The 23773-nt window shown below is 36.3% G+C and overlaps 1 protein-coding gene across 5 annotated transcripts in view; it reads left to right on the forward strand.

The window, feature by feature from the left end:
• Positions 1–23773, forward strand: part of LOC140168164 (protein kinase C and casein kinase substrate in neurons protein 2-like) — a 93083-nt gene that overhangs the window by 16091 nt on the left and 53219 nt on the right. For all 5 annotated transcript variants that reach the window (XM_072191489.1, XM_072191488.1, XM_072191490.1 and 2 more), the window contains exons 2-3: positions 18543–18824; positions 22529–22731. In XM_072191489.1, coding sequence (XP_072047590.1) covers positions 18605–18824; positions 22529–22731 — 423 coding nt within the window. In that variant the 5' untranslated portion in view covers positions 18543–18604. The remainder of the gene's footprint in view (positions 1–18542; positions 18825–22528; positions 22732–23773) is intronic.

Genomic DNA, 23773 nt, shown 5'->3' on the forward strand with positions numbered 1-23773 from the left:
CATAATAGATACTATTTTTCTCATTACTATCCTGAAATTTGACGCTCCAAGTCGATGTATTTCGGAGAAATCATGAATCACAGCGGTTTTTACAGGTTACCAGTTTGTAAACAATGGTAAATACTTTGGATTTCTGGGAGGGAATTATGAACGAAATATCAGTCTCCGCAACAGCTACTTTGGTTTCACGTCATACACATTCTGTGAAAAAGCGAACCACACTAACTGCTGAGGAGACGGTGCGGCGTATATAGTTATGAAAACGGAAATAGTTATCGTGGTGTGCTAAATAGCTCAATTGATTAGCGCGTTTGTTTTTACCCGAGAGGTACCCGGTTCAAAACCCGGTATCGGAAGGTTTTTTTCCTCTCCATTTTACCCAAACTTTTTTATATTCATTTGAAATGTACATATTGTAAGGGGAAATATATTTTGTTTCCTTTTTTTCTGAAACGGTACGAAAAAAAAAAAACATTTTCCGTTCAATACGGGCCGGGCATTGTACAGCATGTCAGCATTCGTCATTGCCTGCCCAGAATGCAATTCACGTACATGTATACCAAGGTATTGGATTGCAAATTTGGCTATTTATTCACATTTACACTGAAAATGCTCTCGTTTTTTCACAAAGCAGCATAAAGGAGGCGATATTTGATATTATTATGTAATTTTAAAGACAATCCATATCCAAAACCAATAGGGTTACCCCCCTTTAATGAGCCTTTGCAGTCCTTTTCGCTCATTAACTATATTGATTATTGACAAAAACAATAGGATACAAATAACATGTAAATTGATGTATTATGAAAACCGTATGTCCGATTTGCTCCAAACAAAGGGCATATTGATCAGTGTACATTACCCTACTCAATTAATCTGTTTAAAACATGCTCAAAGCATTTCCTAATTTCTAGAAAATGCATCCAATACCACCTTAAGGTTGGTGATTTATAAACTGATAAAGCATGTGTTATGTTTATATGTTATGAAGCCTTGCCTACATTATGCAGTTTTCATCCATTTTCAATAATGCCAAAATAAATCATAATAATTTCAATCAAAACGTAACATAATAAGAAGGTCATACATGTATGTGTGCTATTGAATAAAATGATTTTTATGACAATACTATAGAAAAATTATTTAATTTGTGTACATCGTGGAACATACTCTTTGCGTGGCTGTACGTAGTAGGGGAGATTGGGGTTAGTTGGAACGCGGGGTAAGTTGAAACATTGTATTTTTTTCTGACACAAAAAATTAATTTGGTAAAATACTGGCACCTAGTAATAGGTATTAGTAAGGGTCATCCACCAAATTAGCAACAGCACTGATGGCCCCACCAGAGTGTTGGCTTGGGAAAGGAATATCTGTTTTTTGACTTACTGACTAATTTTTATACCCCTCAGAAAAGATGCGTTATCTCCATGTTGTTTGAAGATTCAGGGATTATTTTTGAGTATCATAAGCACTAGTAGTAAGTCCCAGAATAATGTTAAATAAAAGTTTTATTGTATTTCTTCTTTTGTGTAATGAACTTTGAAATGTAAAAATAGGCATCGGGGTTAGTTGAAACTTTTGAGGTGGGGTTAGTTGACACGTGAAAATCGCATAGAAAAATATGGTTAAAAATTTGACTTTTTAAAAATTTTTAACATGTTTACCATTTCTTCAATATTGCTTTAATATGGTTAAAAAGCAATAATACAAGCAAAAAGTGCACACAGAAAGTACATTTTATAATATTTGAGGCTTCTCATATTTTGGTCCATGGTGACACTCGTCACCTTGTGTCCAAATTATTGACCCGCACTCCCACATATTTATTTATTCGTTTTTTCACACTGATTGTATGTTAAAGGGTGCCTTCAAGGGAAGTATAACCCTAACAACACAATAATAATTATTTTGAAATTTTTACAAGCCGTGTTTCAACTTACCCCAGGGGTGGGGTTAGTTGAAACACTTTTTTTCAAATTTTCAAATTGGATTATATGAATAATCATAAGCAGGTCCAATAAAGTTTAAGGCTGTATTTGTAGCATGTACATGTATGTATATGTTTATACTGATATGGTTAGTGTTTCTTGAAAGTAATCGGTTTGCGTTAAAAAGACGATTTTGTGAAAAATGTTTCAACTAACCCCAATCTCCCCTACGCTGTTGTACGCAGATAACCTCGCTAATATGGACGCGTAGAGTAGCGTTGGTCGTTGGATGCTCGTGTATTAGCATGATTAGTCACGGAGTAACAAGTGTAGTTGAATGTTCTACGATGTACACAAATTAAATAATTAATTAAATATTGTAACTTACAAGTAAATTTACAAATGGTGAATTCATATTAGGGCTCGGCCAGCATAATGTTAAATTTTGCACACCAAAGTTATGATAAAATATAGCATGAGGCATTTTTCCCTAAAATTCATGATAAAAAGTTGTGACATTTCTCATGTTTTCAAAAAATATATCGGCAATCTTAAATCACCCATAGTTGCATTCATATTAATGTAGACTAGGGACCGGCCCAATTATGCATAAAAACGCCAAAGACACACAAATCAATTGATCTAGATAGGAAGATAGTGATCAAAGTTGTAGTACAAAGTTCACCCATTTCAAGTCATCTGGATAAGATCTTGTCAATCTGAGTTGCTTAACCCATGGTTTGGTAGCCCAATTGGGCAACTTTTGAAGATTTTCCCAGCGATTCTTGACAATTTCCTCTCCCATACATAAAAAGAAACAAATTGGGTGACTTTTCAACATTGGCTTCTGCAACGTCATTACTTCAGGGACTTTCCGGTTCCATAGAAACCAATGCAATGGTTAAGAGAAAAATTGGCAACTTTTTGATTAATTCACCCATGATTTGGGCTGAATTTTGTTGGCAACCCTATTGGCAATTAATGTAGGTCAGTGACTTGCATTAGATAATGCAAATTAATTATGCACATCATCTATACCTGCCGTACCATGTATTTATTGGGTTTAGGGTTAAGATTTTGGGACATAGGGTTACAGTGTAGACTTAAAAATTGGGGGCAAGGGTTTATGGGTTAATATTTTTTCAGGAATAAAAAGGTGCCAAGAGTATTTTTTTATCATTTATAAATTAAATGTAGGCAAATTATATTCTTGGTTGTTTGTACTGGGGCTCATGCTGACCATACATGTTTTTGTTATATTTAAGTGGCCACCTTTCTTGCGCTCAGCAAACATTGTTTTCTTTATATTGTGGCCCTGGTTATCGCCGGTGCGCAAAAATAGCATTGACACGCACAACATACATCGTTGTCTGCAACGCAATGCCGAGCACGACGTGGAGTACGCACGCGTTGAAAAGAGGCGCAATAGTCGAGTCGAATCGGGTGACGACGGAAAACCCTTAAAATGGGGTCATCCGTGCGGGCCCAAATATGTGAGTACCCTACCCCTTGAAGCAGAAACTCTGAAATTATGAACGAAGCACAAACTCAAAAATTTTCGAATACATTTTTACTCAAAATTTACTTGAAAGTGATTGATGGTCGTGTACATTACAGGTAGGCTACATGTTTACTGTTCATGTTTATTGACCATATTTGCTCAAGAAAAAAATGATTTCTATAAAACTAGGGTATGCAAACAAGTAATTCTTTAATTGCTAGTCATGAACAATGTACACTACTGTGTAAGCCATGAATATTAGTATTTCCATTCATTCTGCTGTGTTTTGCCAGTCCACACTGGCGAGATATTGTATTCGGTTGCAAAGGCTCAAATTATATTATTACCTGCCCCTTATCCACTAATTGCCATTGCTATGAATCTGACATTGTTTTGGCTGTGTCTCTGTTTATGCCCATACTGGCTAGAATAGTAAGGAATTGTTTCCCTTTAGGGTTATATTACCTTGCTAACTTGATAGGCTGACAGGTAGATGGCGAGAATGTAAACGGTGAGTAATGGATTGGTGAGTAGCAGGGTCTGACTTAGGTTTCTGTTTTTGGCTGTACGTGTCTCTCTGTTTATGCGCATACTGGCTAGAATAGTAAGGAATTGTTTTTCCTGCAAAATCATTGTTAAATCAAGCAACTGATGACAACCAAGTAAATTCCATCCAATTTTGGAAAATATCCCCCACGATCTAGCATTTTAATCATGACTACAGTAAAATTAAGTATTTCTTGGCCAAACTGGAACACTATAATTATAAACGCTAGTGGCTCCGCAATAAACACACGTGAATAAAGCGCGGTACAGAAGAAAGCATACACGCGCCGTACATGTACATTGCGTACACTACACGCTTCACTGCATGGACGCAATGCGCATGTTCCAGTTTGGCCAAGAATTACTTAATTTTACTGTAGCTTGGTCACATTAATTTATTCTTCAGTGATCTTCTTTTGAACCAAAATGATATTCACAAGAAAATGCTTCATTTTGAATATTAATTTGTCCAGCGGGGCATGTTTGTGAATCCCCTCTTCACTACACTTTACTAATCGGCACTCTATGGGTACATTGTATATCAGTATATGGATACATATTTAATGCACAGATTTATGCATACAATGTAATATTGGCAACTTGACAAGTAATAAATAATAATAATGTTACATGTAAACAGCTTGCAAAATCTGCTAAAAGCACTCATGAAGCAATTAATAAATAGAGCTGAAATAAATTGACAAAAGGTCATACTTTTTGGTGATAGGCATTCAAAAAGTCAAAGGGGCAAATAATATGTGCAAGTGCACATTTAATTTGTAAAAGGTCCACTTTTTGGAATTCCGCAACCCAAAATAAATTCTGCATGTGGGCCTGGTGTCTTCAGATCTCTCTAGCTGATGAGATTTGTATTGAATGTAAAACAATAAAGAGGAAAGCCAGTCCCCGGTGAGCTAGTCACTTGAGGTGTAGGTACATGTAGTATGTTGGTTGTTTTTGTCAAGAACAACATGAACAAAATGAAATCCGGGGGGGGGGGGTACAAATGACCATACGGGGACGTGCCGCAAATATGGGTAGCAGTTTCAGCCTTTTGGTATACAGTATCAATAACCCCTTTTTCAAAGCCTATTTTGGTATATGAATGGGTCCCAAACTTGAGTACTTCGAATGAAATACTAAAAACAAAATGATAACGAAAACTGGCAATTTTAAATCAAAATTGTACGAATCCTTGGGGTGATGACCCATTTTTCAATTCCATTTTGATATATATTAACTCTTTATTGATCTAACTCTCCTTTCCATAACTCACCAAAAATGAGCTTACATATGCCCCCTTGATTTGAACAAGAAGTGCAGGAAGGTAGGAGTGTATGTATGCACTCATCTTGAAACCCAAGACAGGAACTAGAATATCAAACATCCTCATCTGCGAGCCACAGTTCTTTACCCTCAATATGTTTGTACACTTAAGCATGACCTTTGAATGTGTTGGGTACAAAAACTCATACTCAACAATAAAAGGTCAAGTGTTCAGCAATGATAGATCTAGTGTGGGTCTTTGAACTGTGCCACTGGATTCAGAGGATTTTGGCTCATGTGAGGGCCTCATATGTTTGTAGGTCATGCAATTAAATATGAATTTTGACCGTGCCATGATTATACATCGTGAAATTATCACATCCATTGCTTGGGACCCATTGCCATGGTTCGTTCATTCGTTTTACAAAATAATTGATTCATTATGATTCATAATGTCTGAGTTATTCTTGTGATATCCCTTTAGAGATATACATGACATTTTACGATGAATTGCTTTACATTTTAAATACTACCCCTCCATTCCCCATCTATATAGGATCAATAAACGAGTACCACTGACACTGCCTGTGGCGTTCATTGTCAGGAAAGCTAGCTTTCTGTGAGCTGGTACTTTGAGTTGATCGTGTACAGAACACAGGCCACATTTGGGGTCTTGGCAAGGATTTTCTAAAGTATGTGACCATTTGAAATTTGGATTTAATCAATGTTTAAGGATCAACTAGAATGTTACCAGCGAGTCTGATTGGATTGTCGTCAAAATTTTAGCGTTGTATGATTATTGAAAGGTTTGCATTATAATGGGTTGTCTCTCTTTGTGCTTTTCTTTAAAAAATCTTGCAGGAATTAAAATTGTTCAAGTTCAATAGAATTTGTGACAGATTTGCTTTGCCACACACATACATATATTGGCAACATTTTCAGATAGAAATTAGTATTAAGATACCATCGAACAGCATAAAAACCTTTTAAAAAGGTAGCCATGGTAACGAAACATACTGGTGTACATGTATGATGTTGAACAAAATCAAATTTCATACTGACTTGTGTAAGATTTTACTGAAAATATTTCTGAGTCTCATGCAAGGCTCTTCTTTATTTTTTTTAAGCTGATAACTATCTAAACCTCTCTCAGCTGTGCAAGAGAAGATTAAATTTGAAGGAGAAAAAAAGCATGAGTTTGACAACATAATAAAGATGTTTTTTACTGAACAAAATTTGGAACATTTTAAAAATGTGTACATTTTTATTTGATGCCAAATCTTAAATGTGATATTCTCTGGTAAAGTGATATTTTGAACAAATCATGATTCTATACATGTACTTCTTATTCTCATTTACCAAAATACAGTTATTCAGTTTTCAATGATGATTAATTGCCAAAAGCATTGGAACCCTTTCTTAACAACTGGGAAGTTTTATAATTAAATTTAATAAATCGTTAGTGCTGTATTTTTCTGGCTTTGGGAATGGGAGTAGAGGTGTATATAGTAATTGTGTCTAGATCTTTAAAAAATATATTATACGCTTGAGATACTACACATAATAAGCTCCGAGCTAGTTTAAAAGCAACTTGAAATAGAATCAAATTCCATTTGTCATATATTTTTTTCTACAATCCATGACAACTATTCCTACATTATTTTGCCTTTATGAATTCCTACCATAAATTACTATACCAATTGCAGGGCTTCTGGCTGTGTTTGTAATTTTGGTAACTCTAGCGACTCACGTTCTAGGAAAAATAATCATCTAAAGCACACAGCGCTCAGCAGTCATGGATGAGACAGGTTTCGCTTTTCTGTTGGGAGATATTATTTCTTCAGAGTTGAAGATTGGAATGAGAGATTTCCTTGTTTGTAATAACTACAGGAATAATTAGCAAAGAATAAATCGAAATTTGCAGATGGTGTAATCACAGATCATGATTTTGCTTGATTATGGGACGTACCATTTGACTTCCAGGCTGGAAATTTTTGAAAAAAATGAGCATGAGCAAAAAAAAAAACTTTTCCAACTGTCACTAACAAAAATTGTGTGCAGATCACACTCTATAACAGAGCCTGGCAATCCTTTAGCAACAACACTTCAATTCCGTTGTGACAGTCCATGCACATTAAACGTCCTCACTACATTCATCTAACACACTCGACCACATCTCAAAGTTAGTGCAGTGTTTTACCAAGGAGTTTGTTATAAACGAACTGAAGGATAGGGGTACTGAGCTTTCAGCTTGAGCTGGTTTCTAAAAATCGCCAAAAGCTTCAAAAATCTGAAAAATTTTTGTAAACATATTTCGAATTTTCTGAATTTTTTTTCAAAAAATTTCTGTCAAAATCAATGCACTTCTCAGTACCAAAAATGACTGTTTTTAATGTCATACAGCTACTGTCCAATCTTGGGATGGCTTCATGGTACCCACCAGACCTGTATATGAGGGGAACGCCCTTAAAATCCACAAAGGTCCTCTTTTTGCTATTTTGTCCAATAGGGTGCATATGTAGCCCTCATAGTTACCAATTAACTTCTACCTCTAATCTTAAAATGTTCCATTGGTGAAAAAAATCCCCCCTATGAAATTTAAACAAAATTGAAAGTCGTTTAGGGGTCCCACAGGGAGCCCAAAGTTCAGAATCTCCTTCCTTGCCTATGTACATAAGGCAGCTATTTGTATATGCTTCATTTATGTATTGCAAATCTAATAGCTGCCTTCTCTGTGTTATGTGTATTAATGCTGTGAGTTCATTAGTTAACACTTGTTGAAATGAAATAAAAAGAAAATACATAAAGCAGCTTTTGGGGCTATTTATATGTACAAAATAAAAGCTGCCATATGCATTTCAATATATGTTTCATGGGAAAAGAGTGTGATTGATGGAATATAATTTGTATTTTTCAAACATATAATCAATAAGTGATGTTCACAAAGCTATGTTTTGATATCCTGTTCATTTCTTTGAAAGTTAACATGGTATTTGACACTGAAAACAACACAGTACATGTGACAGCAACCTATGACCATTCAGCCACACCTTAAGCATGCACTCCTGTGGTCAGGTTGTAGGCATCACATTGGCAAAATTATACTCATGAAAGATGTATATCTTTTCTTCCGATTTCACAAGCACTTTAAATTTCTGCCATAAAGAGTGGTCATCATCTTTACTTAGTTTTTAACCTTTCCATCCCCCAGTTATTTAAAGCACTCGGAAGATGCTCATTATGATGATAGAAGCTTGGAGAGCTAGTGCACAGGAAACCTTAACCCCCAAATTAGGCCTTCAAAAGATGATCATCAGGAGTTTGTGGAACTATGTCTTGTATTTTGAGGTGGCAAGGATAAAGTGAACTTTAGGCAACCCAGATCACTGCATAAAGCATGTTGGATGGCTAAGCTTCTATGAGGCCATAAAGACATGTCTGCCGAAAAGTCCGATTTCTCAACTTCCTTAAGGAACAATTACAACAAGATAACAATTGCCAACAGTGAAGGACTTAAGGCTACATGCTCTTTTTGGTTGAAATTTTTGGCGGGAAATAATCCCGCCAAAACATTAAAGTAATCTTTTCCCACAACTAAATATCATAGTCAGGAAATTAATGATGCATCTGGTAGCTTTACATAACTTTCATTGCACTTAGTTGCAATTATCCCAGAAAATTCTTGATTTGTTTTTACAGAGTCTTGAATTGTCGATGTTTTTGATAAAAAAACATCACTCGGTGTATTTTGAAACACGAGGCATTAACTCTTCTCAAATTAGCCCCAAATCATAATTTATTATATGCACATGTAGCAAACACCAATGGGAATAATTGGACGTTGTTTATGGAGCCTAAATTTGGTTTGATTTTATTTCACAATAATTCTAAGGTGAGAATTTTGACCTGACATTTACTTTTTGGATTTCAAATTTAAATTTATTGATATACATATTTTGAATAAATAAAGAGTACGCTTACCTTTCTGCAACACTTCCCGGTATCATTAAGCATCTGCTGATAACCAACATTTTAGCTGAAAACAGTCCCTTCCTATCATTTATGAACAAAATATGGTTCAAAAGTCTGTACGCTGCATGTATAAACTAGCACAGCGAGATAACGAACATAGTTATTTACGGTGGGGTATCTATTGTAAGCTATTAGGGTAGGCCTATAGTATATCTTCCCGCAAGTGACAAGATGTGTCAAGCAGGGCGGTATATTCAAACGCTATTGTCTGGATCATTGAGTATCGATTGAGCACGTATACATGCAGCACGGATGTGTGTGGTCCTCCCCAGGTTTTGACATAAATTTCAAATGATGTCGTGAATGACCCAGCGTTTTCATTTTATTATTACTAAATTAATCGTCGTTTATCACGAGTGCTAAGAGTTGTACCAGTTCAATTCATCAAAATTAATTTGTATTAAATGAAAAACAAACAGACAAGTAGAGTCATATGTCTTTCTATGACCGTATTCCTACCAAAATCAAAATCAAAATGATTTTCAATACACTAGAAACGTGTTGATATGTATATCTTTGAAAATCGCCGAATGTTAACCACAGTCACCGTGGCACAGCATAGGCATCTTTAGCATTCAGTGAAATTGGCAGTGGTTCGAACCCGGTGAAAATTTTAGTATTTTTATTCTTTTTACTAATGCGCTGTGCCGTTTTACAAACACGCCCCTGAATGAAACTCATGGGCATGTACCCTTAAGTAATATTTGCTTCCCGTATCTACAGCTCATAGTGGTTTATACATGCAAGTCTGATATCAATGCCCCATGGAATGGCTTGAAACTGTACCACAGTCTGTTTAAAATGTACAAGGCCATAGATCCTGTTGTTTCAAGAAGTGGAATCAGAGCTTTCCAAAGGCATCTCTGCACCTCAATGCAGATATATTACCACTTGCACTTTTCAGTAGTGTTGTACAGAAAGAGGAGAAACAAGTACTACATGTAGCTGACAGACTCTTGGCAGAGATGGTACTGGGTTTGCGAAGCCCACTTTCCCAAATGCATCTAGACCAGTTTACTACCCTTGCTGATCTAGTCAACCAAGATTCATGGTTCACAGTCACACTTCCAAGTTTTACAAATATTAAGTCCGGTTCTTACTCCACATCGCAGCGCGATGCCATGCTGCGATGCTATAAAAACTGTAATCTGAGCCTGATTTTTACGGGCTCGGCGGTTAAAATTCTCATCGCGCGATGGAAATTTCGGTCCGCGATGGAGTTGGATTTTGTTCAACTTTATAGCATCGCGCTGCGATATCGCAGCCGTGCACGCTTGTGATTGGCTGTTGGAAAATCAAGGTCGGCAGAATGACCATAAAAGGAGATGTAGATCCCACATGTTTTTAAAAAATCGCAGCATCGCGCGATGAAATTCAAATGTACATTTTAATTTCATCACACGATGCTGCGATTTTTTAAAAGCATCGCACTGCGATGTGGAGTAAGAATCGGACTTTAGACCATGCGTTTCTCACAGAGAATGTTAATTAAAAGCTGCCCAATCTGTACTGCATACCAAGCATCTGCTCATAATGTTGATGCTTTGAATGTGATAACAAGACTTATAATGCCAAACCTTCAGAAGCAAAAATCTAAGGAGAAAAATTACAGTAAAATGTAAAACATGCAAGCAGTTAATGACACCAAAATATGTTAACCACTGCCCAGTGCCCAACCAGGTAGTTAAGAGTGCTCAGCAGCATAGTACTATTTCTGACATGTTCTGCCTTTGGTTGTAAAGTTCTGTGACTTCAGCATAAATGCATGTAGCCATTTTCCATATATATTACCGTGTACATGAAGCTCCAATGAAATATAGCATAAGGCAGCTATTGGTAACTTTGTAGTTTATATTGCCCAAAGCTGCTCTGTATTTAATTTTGTGAATTAGGACTCTGAAAAACTTTCAGAAACAATGAACAGGGCAGTTATGCAGAATGAATCATAAAGCAGCTATCATTTTCTACATAAATATATTGCATTCCAAATAGCTGCCTTTTGCATTTAGTGCTACAGTAGCAAAATACTTTCAAACGGCCCGTGGGACCCCTAGACAGTGGACGATTTCAACCAAATTTCACATTCGAGGGGTTCTTTTAGGAAGTGGAACACTATAGGGGTAGGTAGAAGTTCAATGCTTACATTTTTGAAAATAAGGGGGCTACGTATGCAGTATGCACCCTATTGTCCAATAAAAAGGTCCAGAAGTAGGAGAAAAATTGACAAAAGGTCCATTTTTGGTGATACTGATAGGTGTTCAAAAAGTAAAAAAAAAGTGGCTACTAATATAATGCAAGTGCACTTTTAATTTGATAATAAAGGCTTTCTCGATGGGAATTCATAATAAGTTTTAGTATTTCTACGAGTACACCGTCAGTTATCACAGTACATGTGCAGCCAGTCCCTGTGGGAGTGGTCATCCACGCTTTTGTCCAATGTGTCTCAGTTACTGTGATAACTGATGACGTACTGGTACTTGTAGAAATACTAAACTTTCAAAAAACTTCAACATGCAAAATCAGTTGGGCCGGCAGAACAGGGTTGGTTTTTGTTGTTGCCTAAAACCCAATAATTAAACAGTAAGTTGAATTGGAATTGAGTAATCATGATAGGTAAGTCCTAGCCTAGCATTATTTGAACTAAACACTACTGTCAACTTGTTACCTATTCAAAAATCTATTTACATTCATGACTTATAGCTACTAATAACTATTCAAAGAACCAACTGTGTAACAATCAAACCTCTGAATAGAAAAACATTTCCTTCCTCATTCTATGAATGCAGGTAAAATTACCAAACATACCGGTCAAAAGTGGGTGATGGTGCCCTTAAAACAATAAAGTCTACAAACTAAAGCTATAAACTAATTTCAAGTTGCTCTCTTTTTGGTTCAGACTATTCCAGTAGCAACGCCACAGGGGGCATGAGGGACTTTTCCCCTGCCAAAAGCTTTCCTCCCAGTCAAAACAAAGTATCGCTGAAATTCCACCGTTTGAGGCATATAAAGTTGGCACATTTTCAGGCACTTTTTCATATTCCCCCTCCCCTCCCCCATGTCACCTCCTGCTGGGAACAAAATTCTTGGTGTTATCACTGGTTCAAACCATGTTCAAACCATGTTCAAACCATTCTTATAATTTCTTGTCTTGGTGTATAGCAGCTTGCACATACAGGACCACAATGGCCTCATCCCAGTGGCATAGTTCGATAACCTCAATTAAACAATCGTAGTGCAAAATTTGACCTCAAGTTGCAGAGTATGAGTTTTAATACCCAAATTTTCAAAGGTTGTTCAATGAATGTACAAATGTATTGGGGTTTTAAAAAGAACTGTGCCCCTGATAGATGAGTATGTTGTGGATCCTAGTGAGAAAGGTTAGTCAAACACTTGCATATATATCCTGCCTTTTGAATGTTCAAATATTTCTCCAGGCATGAGAGTGCAAAGACCAGATCCACATGGAATTACTATGTCAGTGTACATAGTGAGCATGGTGAGTAGGCTAGGTAGCTGAAGATATTGAAGTGAAATATTTATAACGTTTGTTTCCATAAATAACTTTGTGATGGCAAATCGATGATAACCATCACCCATGCACTCCAACAGGCTGCTTGTGATAGTGTGTGTGCGTGGGTAGATTTCCATCAACAAACAGTGCTACTTTAAAGTAAATTTATACAAAAAATTATCATTATTAACTATTGCAAAGCTGTATATAAATGCATAGAGGGCAGGCACTTAACCATACATGTAAACCATAAAGAGCATTAGTGTGACCAGTCATTTTCATATTACTCCTTTAAAACAAGTTTTGTTCTTTTCACCAGTTTAGACAGAGGAACTATGGGAAACTAAATAGATATCTATCAATGAGAAAGCTGTGTAGTGATATTCCAGTGTTCAATAACTGTACATGTACCCCATTGAAAAGCTTTTATTCCATTTAAAAAAGAAGAAAATAGTGGAACCATCATCATTGTATTACATATGAACTAGGTCAAGTGCATGGGTTACATCATCAGTGGTACCAGTCTACAATTCAAATATCCTCCCTGGTGAGGAAAAATGTAATTACCTGACACACTATCCATGGTATATGGAGCAGCTAATTGAAATGTCGGCTAGGTTTCATTATGCCCTGTTTTTTGCACTTTACCATTAGATACCTTGTGGAAGTGTCTATTTTTAAATGAAATTATCCTCATCAAATCTAGACTAAGTTGTTGTTTTTTTCCTTTTCAGTTCCATGAGTAAATTTGTGATGTGGTTTCGAAAGCAGACATGGGCAGGATGGTAAATGGAGAAATAGCCAACAATCTGTCCGGGGGTGATTTTTTCACAATTTTGGTTTTTAGTGAATTTGTGATGTTATTAATGTTTAAAATATTGTCTGATAGTTTCAGAATATCACTGGCATCTTGTTTTTTTGAGACATTTTTTCTAGGTAATTCCTACTCTCAACATTGTCAATAATATTTTTAAAGGCCGATATCTCAATTTCTTTTATGCTACAATGTATCCCAACAGGAAGAATTTATTCAAATTCAACATGCTTTACAAATGCAATTTTCTGTTTCAGTGGAGTTGTAGAATGCATACATTTCCAAAATTTGCTCAGTTCACCATTCCAATGTTAATGTTACTCTGTTTGGTCATTAGGTAATTAACAGGTCACCATTTTAACCAAAATTACAGATTTTATTCAGCCCTTATTCCAAAAATCATATAATGGCTATTTTAAATATTCCCAAAGGTAATAATGTAAGGCCCTTCGCACTTGATTATTAGTTTCCTGTTTACCGCCCGCGTCCAAAATTGAAAATCTCAAAATAATTAATTATTTTATTTTTATTTCTAATTTTCTCCTTTAAAATAACTTTCAACTACTTCTACTTGCCATTTTCTGACTTTACTAATATCAACAATAATGATGAATAAACAAGGAGTACAACTCCACCTTCACTTATTTATAAAATCAAATATTGTTGTGAAATAATTAAATGCCCGCTCTAGTCAAAACGAGTCAATAGTTGCTTGTAATAGTTCAAACTAAATAAAGAAAATAAAAGATAATTAATAATTAAAAGTCACCTCGTCCCTTTTTCAAAATCTTAAACAGGAAACTAATAATCAAGTGCGAAGGGCCTAAGCATGCGATATTTTTTGGGGGTGGGGGCTTTGGGGTGCGAGCCCCGGGTAAAATCAGGGGTGGCAAAAAAGAAGGAAGGTGGAAGAAGAAGGGCAGCAGAAAAAAAAGGTGGAAGAATTATGAAAAAGGTTTTAAAAAAATGGGACCATACATGTGTACATCAAATTTTCTTTGCTTTTTAGTCGCTAGCACCTATAATCTCTTCTTTTTTTTTCCTCCCTTCACTTTTTCAAACCATCCCCCCAAAAATTGGGTAAACCTTTTTGGGGTGTTGATGAAGGGGCAGCAAAATTTACCTTTTCTGCAGCCCCCCCCCCCCAGCCCGGACAAGCGGCCAAAGTACACCACTGGCAAATGAGGAATAATGGTGGTGGACTAGAGTCTATGGGTTTTAGAGCAGCACTCTTAAATTATGCACATTCTACCTAGTCCAGAAGGAGTAATTGATGCAGGGAGAAGCACATCAATCACTGTTCTCATTACCTGGCTACTTTCAGACTGCAACTGCAAGCACCATTTTTAGGGGGGAGCATAGATTGGAGAGTAGAGGGGGAAAGAGGGGTTTCCTCTGAACCGTATTCATGGAGGGGACAAAGGGTTTTCCTTTGTCTAAACTTGTTTTTCTAAAAGCCATGTAATGTTACTATATTGACCCATTTTGGACCTATCTGATTTTAAATAGTTGTAAAGAAAATGACCTAGTTTAGTTTATTGACCAAGTTTTGGTTTATTTCTGAGGCTGTCAAGAAAAGAATGAAAGAAAAAAGGAAGTCCCATAATCGAAAACATGATGGCAGGCGACACACATTTTATTTTTTCAGATGAAATTGGTTGGATACCAAAACATCCCATTATAACCACAGATATTGGAACAACCAACTTGGTCCTGGTCCCTATTAAATGAATGTACACATGTGTGTAAAACCTATTAAAGTTTTTTTTTTTTTTTTTTTCATTGAATAAATCTTACAGGATTATTAAAATCAATGTACAGTATATGGGGAAATTTGGAACCAACTGCCTGTGCAGCAATAGAGTGGGTTTAATATTTATATCAGTATCAGCGTTGGCTGTTTATTTACAAAGAAATTTGATGCAATACCACTTTCATTTTGAACGAACTATAGATGAACCGGAGACTTAATTATCAGCAATGTTTATGAAGGAGAGAGGCATATATAGAGATTGCTCAACATTCCTGATAGTCAAATGAGCGTAACGTCTATTCTTTCAAAGACAGGTTTGACATTACACACCCACTTGACTCAACCAAAATAAAGAATGAGGCTTCTTAGGTTCAGGTGTGCTACAAGGGTCATTTACCCACACATTTGGGAGTATTTGGGTGAATTTTGAAGGTCAGATGTTATTGTTTTTTGGTAAAAACAAATTGTATGCATGTCTCAATGTTGCATTCAGATCAGCTGTGCATCAAAAATCAAAACGCACAACAATGTCTGCCCAAATTGTTGTTTTCTTTTCCTTTGAAACTTTTGAACTGAGATTTGGGCTACTTTTGAGCAGTTACAGAGTATTTTGGCATGGAAAAATGGCAATACTGTATGTGACTCAACCAAAATAAAGGGTGCTTCTCCCTTTTCATAGCTTTTCATAGTTTCCCAGAGAAGATATCTTATCCTTCCCAGAATCCTTTGCAACATGAAGCATCACCTCACTACATCAAATGACACTCCTAATACTTTGTACAGATTCCTAAGTTGTTTTCATTTTGAGAATAAACTGGCTAAACATGGGTCGATAGTCCGGAAATAAACAATTTGCAAAGATGTGGATGTGCTCTGTTCATCGGTGTACTTTTTGCCACTATCGACCCATGTTGCAAAAGTAGCAAAACAGTACAGAAAATTGAACTGGAAGAAATGCATTGTGGGAAGTGTGAGATATCTTCTTTGATAGCTTGCATTACCATTGAACGTGACCTGATCCATGCTGTGTGCTGCTATTCAATTTTGACAACTGTCAGAGAAATATAAACATCTATTAAAATAATGGCTACGATAATTATCAGTGTAATTAAAAACTTTGCAGCTCTGTGTGTTAGCTTTACTGTGTCTCGTCTCAAGTTGAGATTGCCAATTGCGTATGGTTTATGGTTATGTCACAACATCCGGACAAATTGTCTTTCTACAAATGCGCACGATTTGCTGCTACTGCGAAATACGCACATGGTTTACTTTCAATTTGAGACAAGACACATGTATGTAGTTACAAAGTTAAAGTACTGCGGAGGATGGATACAATTCATGTACTGTGACTCAAATGTTTGGTTTTTTAAATTGGTATTTAAAGAAGTCAACAACTTCTGCATTAGGGGGCATACTTGTGTAAAATCTCCGAACATATTGCACTGTACTACATGTACAATGGATACGGTCAGAATTTATTTTTGAACAGAAACAACATTTTTGTACTCCATATGTCTCATCATCTGAACATAATCATCAGAACAGAGTGGATGATATACTCAGCGTCAGGGAACCTACATCATTTAATGTATTGAAAGTGGCTCACTATTATACGAGTAGGAATATTAATTAACGAGTAGGAATATATTAATTTCATAATTAATCAATACAAACCAGCATATTGCATAAAGTCCCCTTGCTTGTTTACAATTTATAATATGTTAACATACTAACAGTAACTGATAAAAATAGTTTGAGTCAGTTTTGTATACATGGGCCATATTGGGGCTAGCCCGGGCAACCAAAAGAAGAGTTTTTTGTCGAATTGATGTTAAAAAGAAATACATTAACAAATTCCTCAAATATTAGGACAGCCATGGGCTCTCATGTTGTGTCCTATTCAGAGATGTAAGACTTCGGAAATGGGGCAAAAAATTTTTGTGAGGGGGTGAACCCCGCCCCATGGACCCCGTTGGATGCCTCGCCTTGCTCGCATAATTTTCAGGAAGTGGATCATTACCTCACTTACATCTCTGCCTATTGCTACAACCATAAAACAAGGATTTCAAGTTATGAAACTTGTAAGTTAGTTTACAAACGCACATCATAGTCCACATTCATTGTCGACTACCCAGGTTGCACCAAATTGTACAATCATCTTGAAAGTGAGTGCAATGAACCTCTTGTTGAGGCTCAGAAAGTACTTTCTAACTTACAGATGATAGTTTGGCATTTATGTATCTTGAATGAGTACTGGCTTGATGAGAATTCCAGATTTGTTTATTGCACACCATTATACTCCAGGATCCCTTTAACAAAATCTGTGTATTATTATTTGTCCAGTGCATGTTATTTTGAACAACGTCCAATGCGCACAGTCGCATGTGTACTATGTGAATACTACGCTTAAAAGGAATTTAGAATGTGCTCTTCCATTTGAAATCCGTACACTCCCTGGAAGAGCTTGGAAGACACACAGGGGTATATATTTCAAATGAAGTCACCAATTCAGGTAACCCCATGTCTCCATCTAGAGGGTGTATGGATTTCAAATAGAATAGCCCATTGTTACTCTGCATTGACTAGCATCTCAAGTGTACTTAGCTGTCAGGACTCGGGGGGGGGGGCACTCAACTGAAATTTTAGTAGGAGTGTGCCGCGTCGAACTTTAGGAACTAAGAACTGATTTTGGGGCAAAATAGGGGCTTGATGAACTAAAATTTCAACATTTTTTTAGGGGTCTATGAACCAAAGTTGGGCCAAATTATAGGCTTTGGAGCTAAAAAAAATTCAAATTTTTTCCAAATTTGAGCTACAGTGCTACAATTTTCAGAGTTTGAAGCTCAATGAATGTGGGTCTTAAGGAACTGCGGAGAGTCTAAAAAGGGACAGTTGACTGCCGCACATACCCGTACCACCATTACATGTGGGTGACCCCCGGGTTGTGGACACAGTTCTTTACTGTCTCATGTTATGTATGTAGATGCATTGAATTTGTTGAGTGTAAAAACTCCTCAACTTGAGGGCAGAGTAATACATGTAATTGCTGAATAAAGGTTAATTTTAATGAACTATGTCACTGGGGATCAGACCATTTTGACTCATGTGTAAGTGATTGAGGTAAAATGAATGCTTGCAAAAATGTGCAAAATGTTAAAATCATTTTTGTTTTCACTATTTTCTACTTTCAGTGCCATTCCATGAGAACCACTACGTAATCTTACCAAAACTCAGTAAAACCAAAAATAACAAAATGTCGACGTGCAGCGGCGACAATCAGCTGAGTCCGATAGATGATTCCAGTAGCTTCTGGGAGATCGGTCAGTTCCGTAAGACCATCAAGCGGATGGGCGATGGTTATAGACTTTCCACAGAACTCACAGTGCTCATCAGTGAAAGAGCCGAGATTGAGAAAAAGTATGCCAAGATGTTGAAACATTGGAGTAAAAAATGGAATGATCTTATTGACAAAGGTAGGTATCTGGTAGAAGCTTAACGCCCTGGACACTACTGGTCATCTAACAGCATTTCTGATTGGTTGGTAACTTGAAATGCTCATTTCAATTGCCAATTATGATTTGGCTTTAATTACGGTCAAACTTGCATAATGCAGATGATCTTATACCCTTCTTGATTGGTTCAAAATTGGACACAATATTCATTTTGGCTAATCAGCAGGTAGTTCTCATAGGGTTAAGATACCAGGTTAATAAAATTGGATGAACACAATATGGAGAGGATAAAAAATGTGGAATCACGTTCCTGTGACGACTTTGCACCATGGAGCAAAATAATTTGTTTTAAATGGTCGCTCCGTACGGAAACACATGAGTGCTGATGGGACCCAACTCAACCAAAGTGCTCAGCCAAGCTAAAAAGCTATAAGCATATTGGCCTAAAAGGAAGTTTAGAGAGGAGAAAAGGGAAAAGAAGGTCATCTCTCTAAAAATCAAGTGAGCAATTATTACTGTCATCCTCTGGGTCAAGAGAAAGGAAACTCTTATCCAATCTGAGGCTTTAATTAGTGTTTTGATATTCAGAAGCATACTATAATTAGTATAATTAGTGTCAGGTTTTATTACGCTTTAGATTTTTCAAAGAGATGCTTATTAATGTAAAACAGTGGTCACTCAGTAGAAACAAATCATTGGGTCTATGCAAGAAAAGTAGTTAATGGGGATACGCATCCTGCACAAGAACAAATAAACACAATGGGGAACGATTGCTCGCTACAAGAGGAAACTGAATGGGGAACGATTAAGCATCAGTAATGATCTCCTTCACTTGTGTACTTGCGTAATATTTGTTTGTGTGTATATTGTATACCATGACTGCTATAACATTAGACCCAGCTTTAACCACCGTTTATCAGTGGGAGCTAGTAGCCTAATGAATAAGGCGTCCGTCTAGAGATTGGAAGGTCGTGGGTTCGATTCCCATGCCGGCACATTCTCTTGCTTTTTTTTCAAGTTGGGTTGTGTGCCGGCCGGGATTTGTGTTTATTTGTTGTCATGTTTAATTGTAACACTTTGGGTTGGTAAACTGTTCATTCTTTCTATGCAAGAACTTTGTAAGTGACATTTTAGGCAGATTTAATAGATTATTATGCTTCTGTAAAATGACAAAAATGCAAAATCATATCTAGACAGTCTTGCACTAACCCAACGAAAAAAGTGTAGTGTTTCCTAACTCACTAATGACCCATGGAGGGTTAATCCATGCCTTCTGAGTAGCAAATGAACCCTTTAAAGTGGAGACCCATGCATGAGCATGACGACGTAATTGGATTCGCTTTATTGATTTGTGCAATCACGTTGTGCAGTGGAATGGGGAAGATATTCTTTGGGTTGATGATGAATGTAAAATTTTGTAGCAAGAACCATACCATCATTGTATTAAAGGTGGGTGATATGATTTTTTTCATATATTGTGTTTTTGTCTGACATTGAGGCCTAAAAACAACCTGTTTCTAAATTTTGGGCTATTCTATTTAAAATCCACACTACCCTGTGGAAGATTTAGCTAAAGTCTTCCACAAAGAGAGTATGAGTTTTGAATAGAATAGATAATTGGACAGGATAACTTTCATTTGAAATACTCACTCCAGTTGTGAAAGACATAGTTAAAGCCATAATACAGGGGGAGTATGGGTTTCAAAATTATTAATCCTGGCCAATTACATTTGAAAAACACACTCCCCCTGTGGAAGATATTTCCAAAAGGGGTAGTGTGGATTTTAACAAGAATAGCCCTTTGATCCATCAGTCAGGATGTGATATTAGAGCTCAGACAATATACTTTGAACAAATTTTGTGGATTTAATGTTCTTAAATTGCTGCATTTGCTGAGCGAAGCAGGAAACCATTCTCTACTGGTTATCTCTACTGGTTTCAATGTATCTGTAAAGTCAACTTTCAAATCTTGTAGAAACAATATCATTCTGCAGTGAAAGCCTATTGTATGTAATGTACATTGGGCAAGCATCGGTTTCAATTTTGAAATGAATAAGAATCGATTCGCAGATTGGTGCTGAAATTCTAAACATGGAATTGCTGAGTCCTGAGAACAATGTCTAAAACCATGGTTTTAATACGGTAGTTTCCAAGATAATCAGAGTTAACAAAAGCCATAACAATTTTCATTTAACTAGTTAAGGCCGAATAAAAAAATACATGTTTAGCGTCCAGGTTTTGAAAAATAAGGAACAAGGAGGGGCTTGTATTTTTTAATGGTGCAAAACCCCTATTTCGTCCGTATTTGTATACATTATACCAGGAAAAAAACAGGAGGCCTTTTTTATTTTGTTTTTCTGGTAGGTTATGCCCCTCTACTGATCACAAAACTTTCCGAAAGTGCTTCTAATACATGTAAGGCTATAGAAGGTTATAGAATTTCTCAAACCTCTTCATTTTAAGTTATAACTGAAATTTTAGAAAATAAAAAGAAATTTTTTTTAGAATCTTCAAAAAAGGAAGCAAGAGGGGATGCTAAACATGTTTCTTTTTTTAACTTGGCGTATTCTGAATAACATGCATTTTGTATACCTGTGTAAAATGCTAAATTGAGGGTAAGAATGTCCAATATATAAATGCAATAGCTGCCATGTGTCCTATGTATACAAAATGCAGAAATTTTCCAATATCTTCAAAAATGTATAGGGCAGCTATTGCAGATATTCCTTCTTGCAGTCGATAAGCCCTTGAAATGTAAGTGTAGTCACAGTGAGGAAATAGCTGCCATGTATCATGCAATGTATGTGTACAATTATATAAAATGGAATTGTCCAATATCTATAGGGCAGCTATTGCAGATAGGGCCTTCTTGCAGTTGATAAGCCCTTGAAATGAAAGTGTAGTCAGAATGAGGAAATCATGGTTTTGCTTTCCATGGTCTAAATCATTATCTTGTGAATATCAGCCTCACATCAAGGTGATTAAAGAATGAGGAAGTACTAGACTGTGTCTGTAGACAGGCTTATCATGCTAGGGTGAGTGGAAGAGGGGCTATATGTCCTGTCCATAGACCCTAGAAAAGGCTAGACGTTGTATCTTATACTAGATCTGCACTGACAAAGGCTATTAAAATGACCCTAAAAAATCAGAAGGTGCATGATCCAATGAGAAAGTATAAAAAATCTGAACAATTTTTGCAAACATATTTTGAAACTTTTTTTAATTTTCAAAAAAAATTCAATCAAAATAATATCCACCTCTGCCAAAATACTGCTGTTCTTAGGGGCATGTGCTAGGAAGTGCAAAGCTGGGCCCTTAGAACAAATTTGTGTGGGGTTTTTTTTCCGGTCGCCTTAGCCAAATTAAATTTTGTGTTCTTTAGGCATCTTTTGAATTTGTCATCCATTCTGTTCTAGCCACCTCAGGCTCGTTGACAGGAATGTGTTTTTTTTTGTATGTTTGTTTTTCAAAAGCTTTGTCTAAATAACAAAAAAGTGATGATGTTTTTTATAATTAGCTGTAGTGTTAATTGGATCATGCACCTTTTGCATTTCAATGATGTTATCGCCGTTGACTCTGTGTGACCGGCGATCATTTTGACCGTGGTTCAGGGCTCAAAAGCAGTTGACATTGTGATAATCGGCTTGCACGTAACACATCACTAGCAAATAGCCAACATGTATACTAATACTAGTAATCTATGACAATGTTATCTGTTACTGTAGGACCAGAATATGGGACCATAAAATCTGCCTGGAAAGCTGCCCTTACAGAAGCCGACTCAGTGTGCGAGGTTCACATGCAGATGGAAAATAAACTGATGAATGAAGTACATAGTAACATCAAAATGTGGCAGAAAGAAAACTACCACAAGAAGATGATGAATGGATTCAAAGAAGTTAATGAGGCCGAGGAAGGATTCAGGAAGGTGAGTATCGGCTGGCTATTCCAGTTGAAATCCATACACCCCCTATGGAAGACATGACCCTAATCTAATCTTCCATAAAAAGGGAAGGGGATTTTGAATGGGTGTTACTCCATTTGAAATCTACACCCCCTAATTTGGGAGATTAAGGTCATCTGATATTTGTAATTTCAAACAACTAGTCCAAATATTTTCACTTACTTGCAGATGTTTCGGAAACTCACAGTTTCCTTTATCGATGCTATTGTTGCAGTGACGATCTGTGTACAGCTGATGATTTTTGCTGCTTAGCAACCGAGTTACCAGTTGATTTTACCTCAGTTATCAGATCGTCAAAGACGTGACTCAAGTTGTATTGCCCATCGTCTCGGTTGCTAAGCAGCAAAAATCATCAGCTGTGATTTTTTTTATTTTAAAATCTTTTTTTTTTTATTCCAAGACCTGCTATACCCCATGATGAAGTAAAAAGAGACCAGTCGAATGCTAGACATATATGCGCAATCCTATCAGGAATTTACAAAAAATCAAAACATGTTTTTGCATGAAAAAATTTGGTAAAATCATGGGAAAAAACCTGTTGAATTCTTCACCTTGAAGATCAATTAGCAATAGATAAAATGACATCATAGAGCTATTTTGATTTTAAAATAGAAGTTGTAAGCATTAGGAATGAAGTAAACAGTCAATTTAAGAAAGAAATTAACTTAAATTGATCAGAAATGGTAAAATTTAAATGAAAAATTGATTTAAATCAGTGATTTAAGAAAAAAAAAATTTAAATCACGCCAACCCTGCTATTAAATTTATGAATCCTCTGTACAAATCCAGTTTAAACTAAATTTGACCTACAACGACATGACAAGATCATTTTTCTGGCATCAAATTCTTACAGACATAACCCCCAAGTCTTGTGATCTCCCCCGTTCTTCCTTTTTCTTATCATGTGGAATGACTGACTAAGCAGTTATTTTTAGTCAGTGGTATATGCTCGCTAATATTTTGAGAAGAACATATCAGAAAAGGAAATTGTAAATTAAATTCTGTA

This window comes from Amphiura filiformis, chromosome 13, assembly GCF_039555335.1.
Source record: "Amphiura filiformis chromosome 13, Afil_fr2py, whole genome shotgun sequence".
In the NCBI taxonomy this organism is placed as follows: domain Eukaryota; kingdom Metazoa; phylum Echinodermata; class Ophiuroidea; order Amphilepidida; family Amphiuridae; genus Amphiura; species Amphiura filiformis.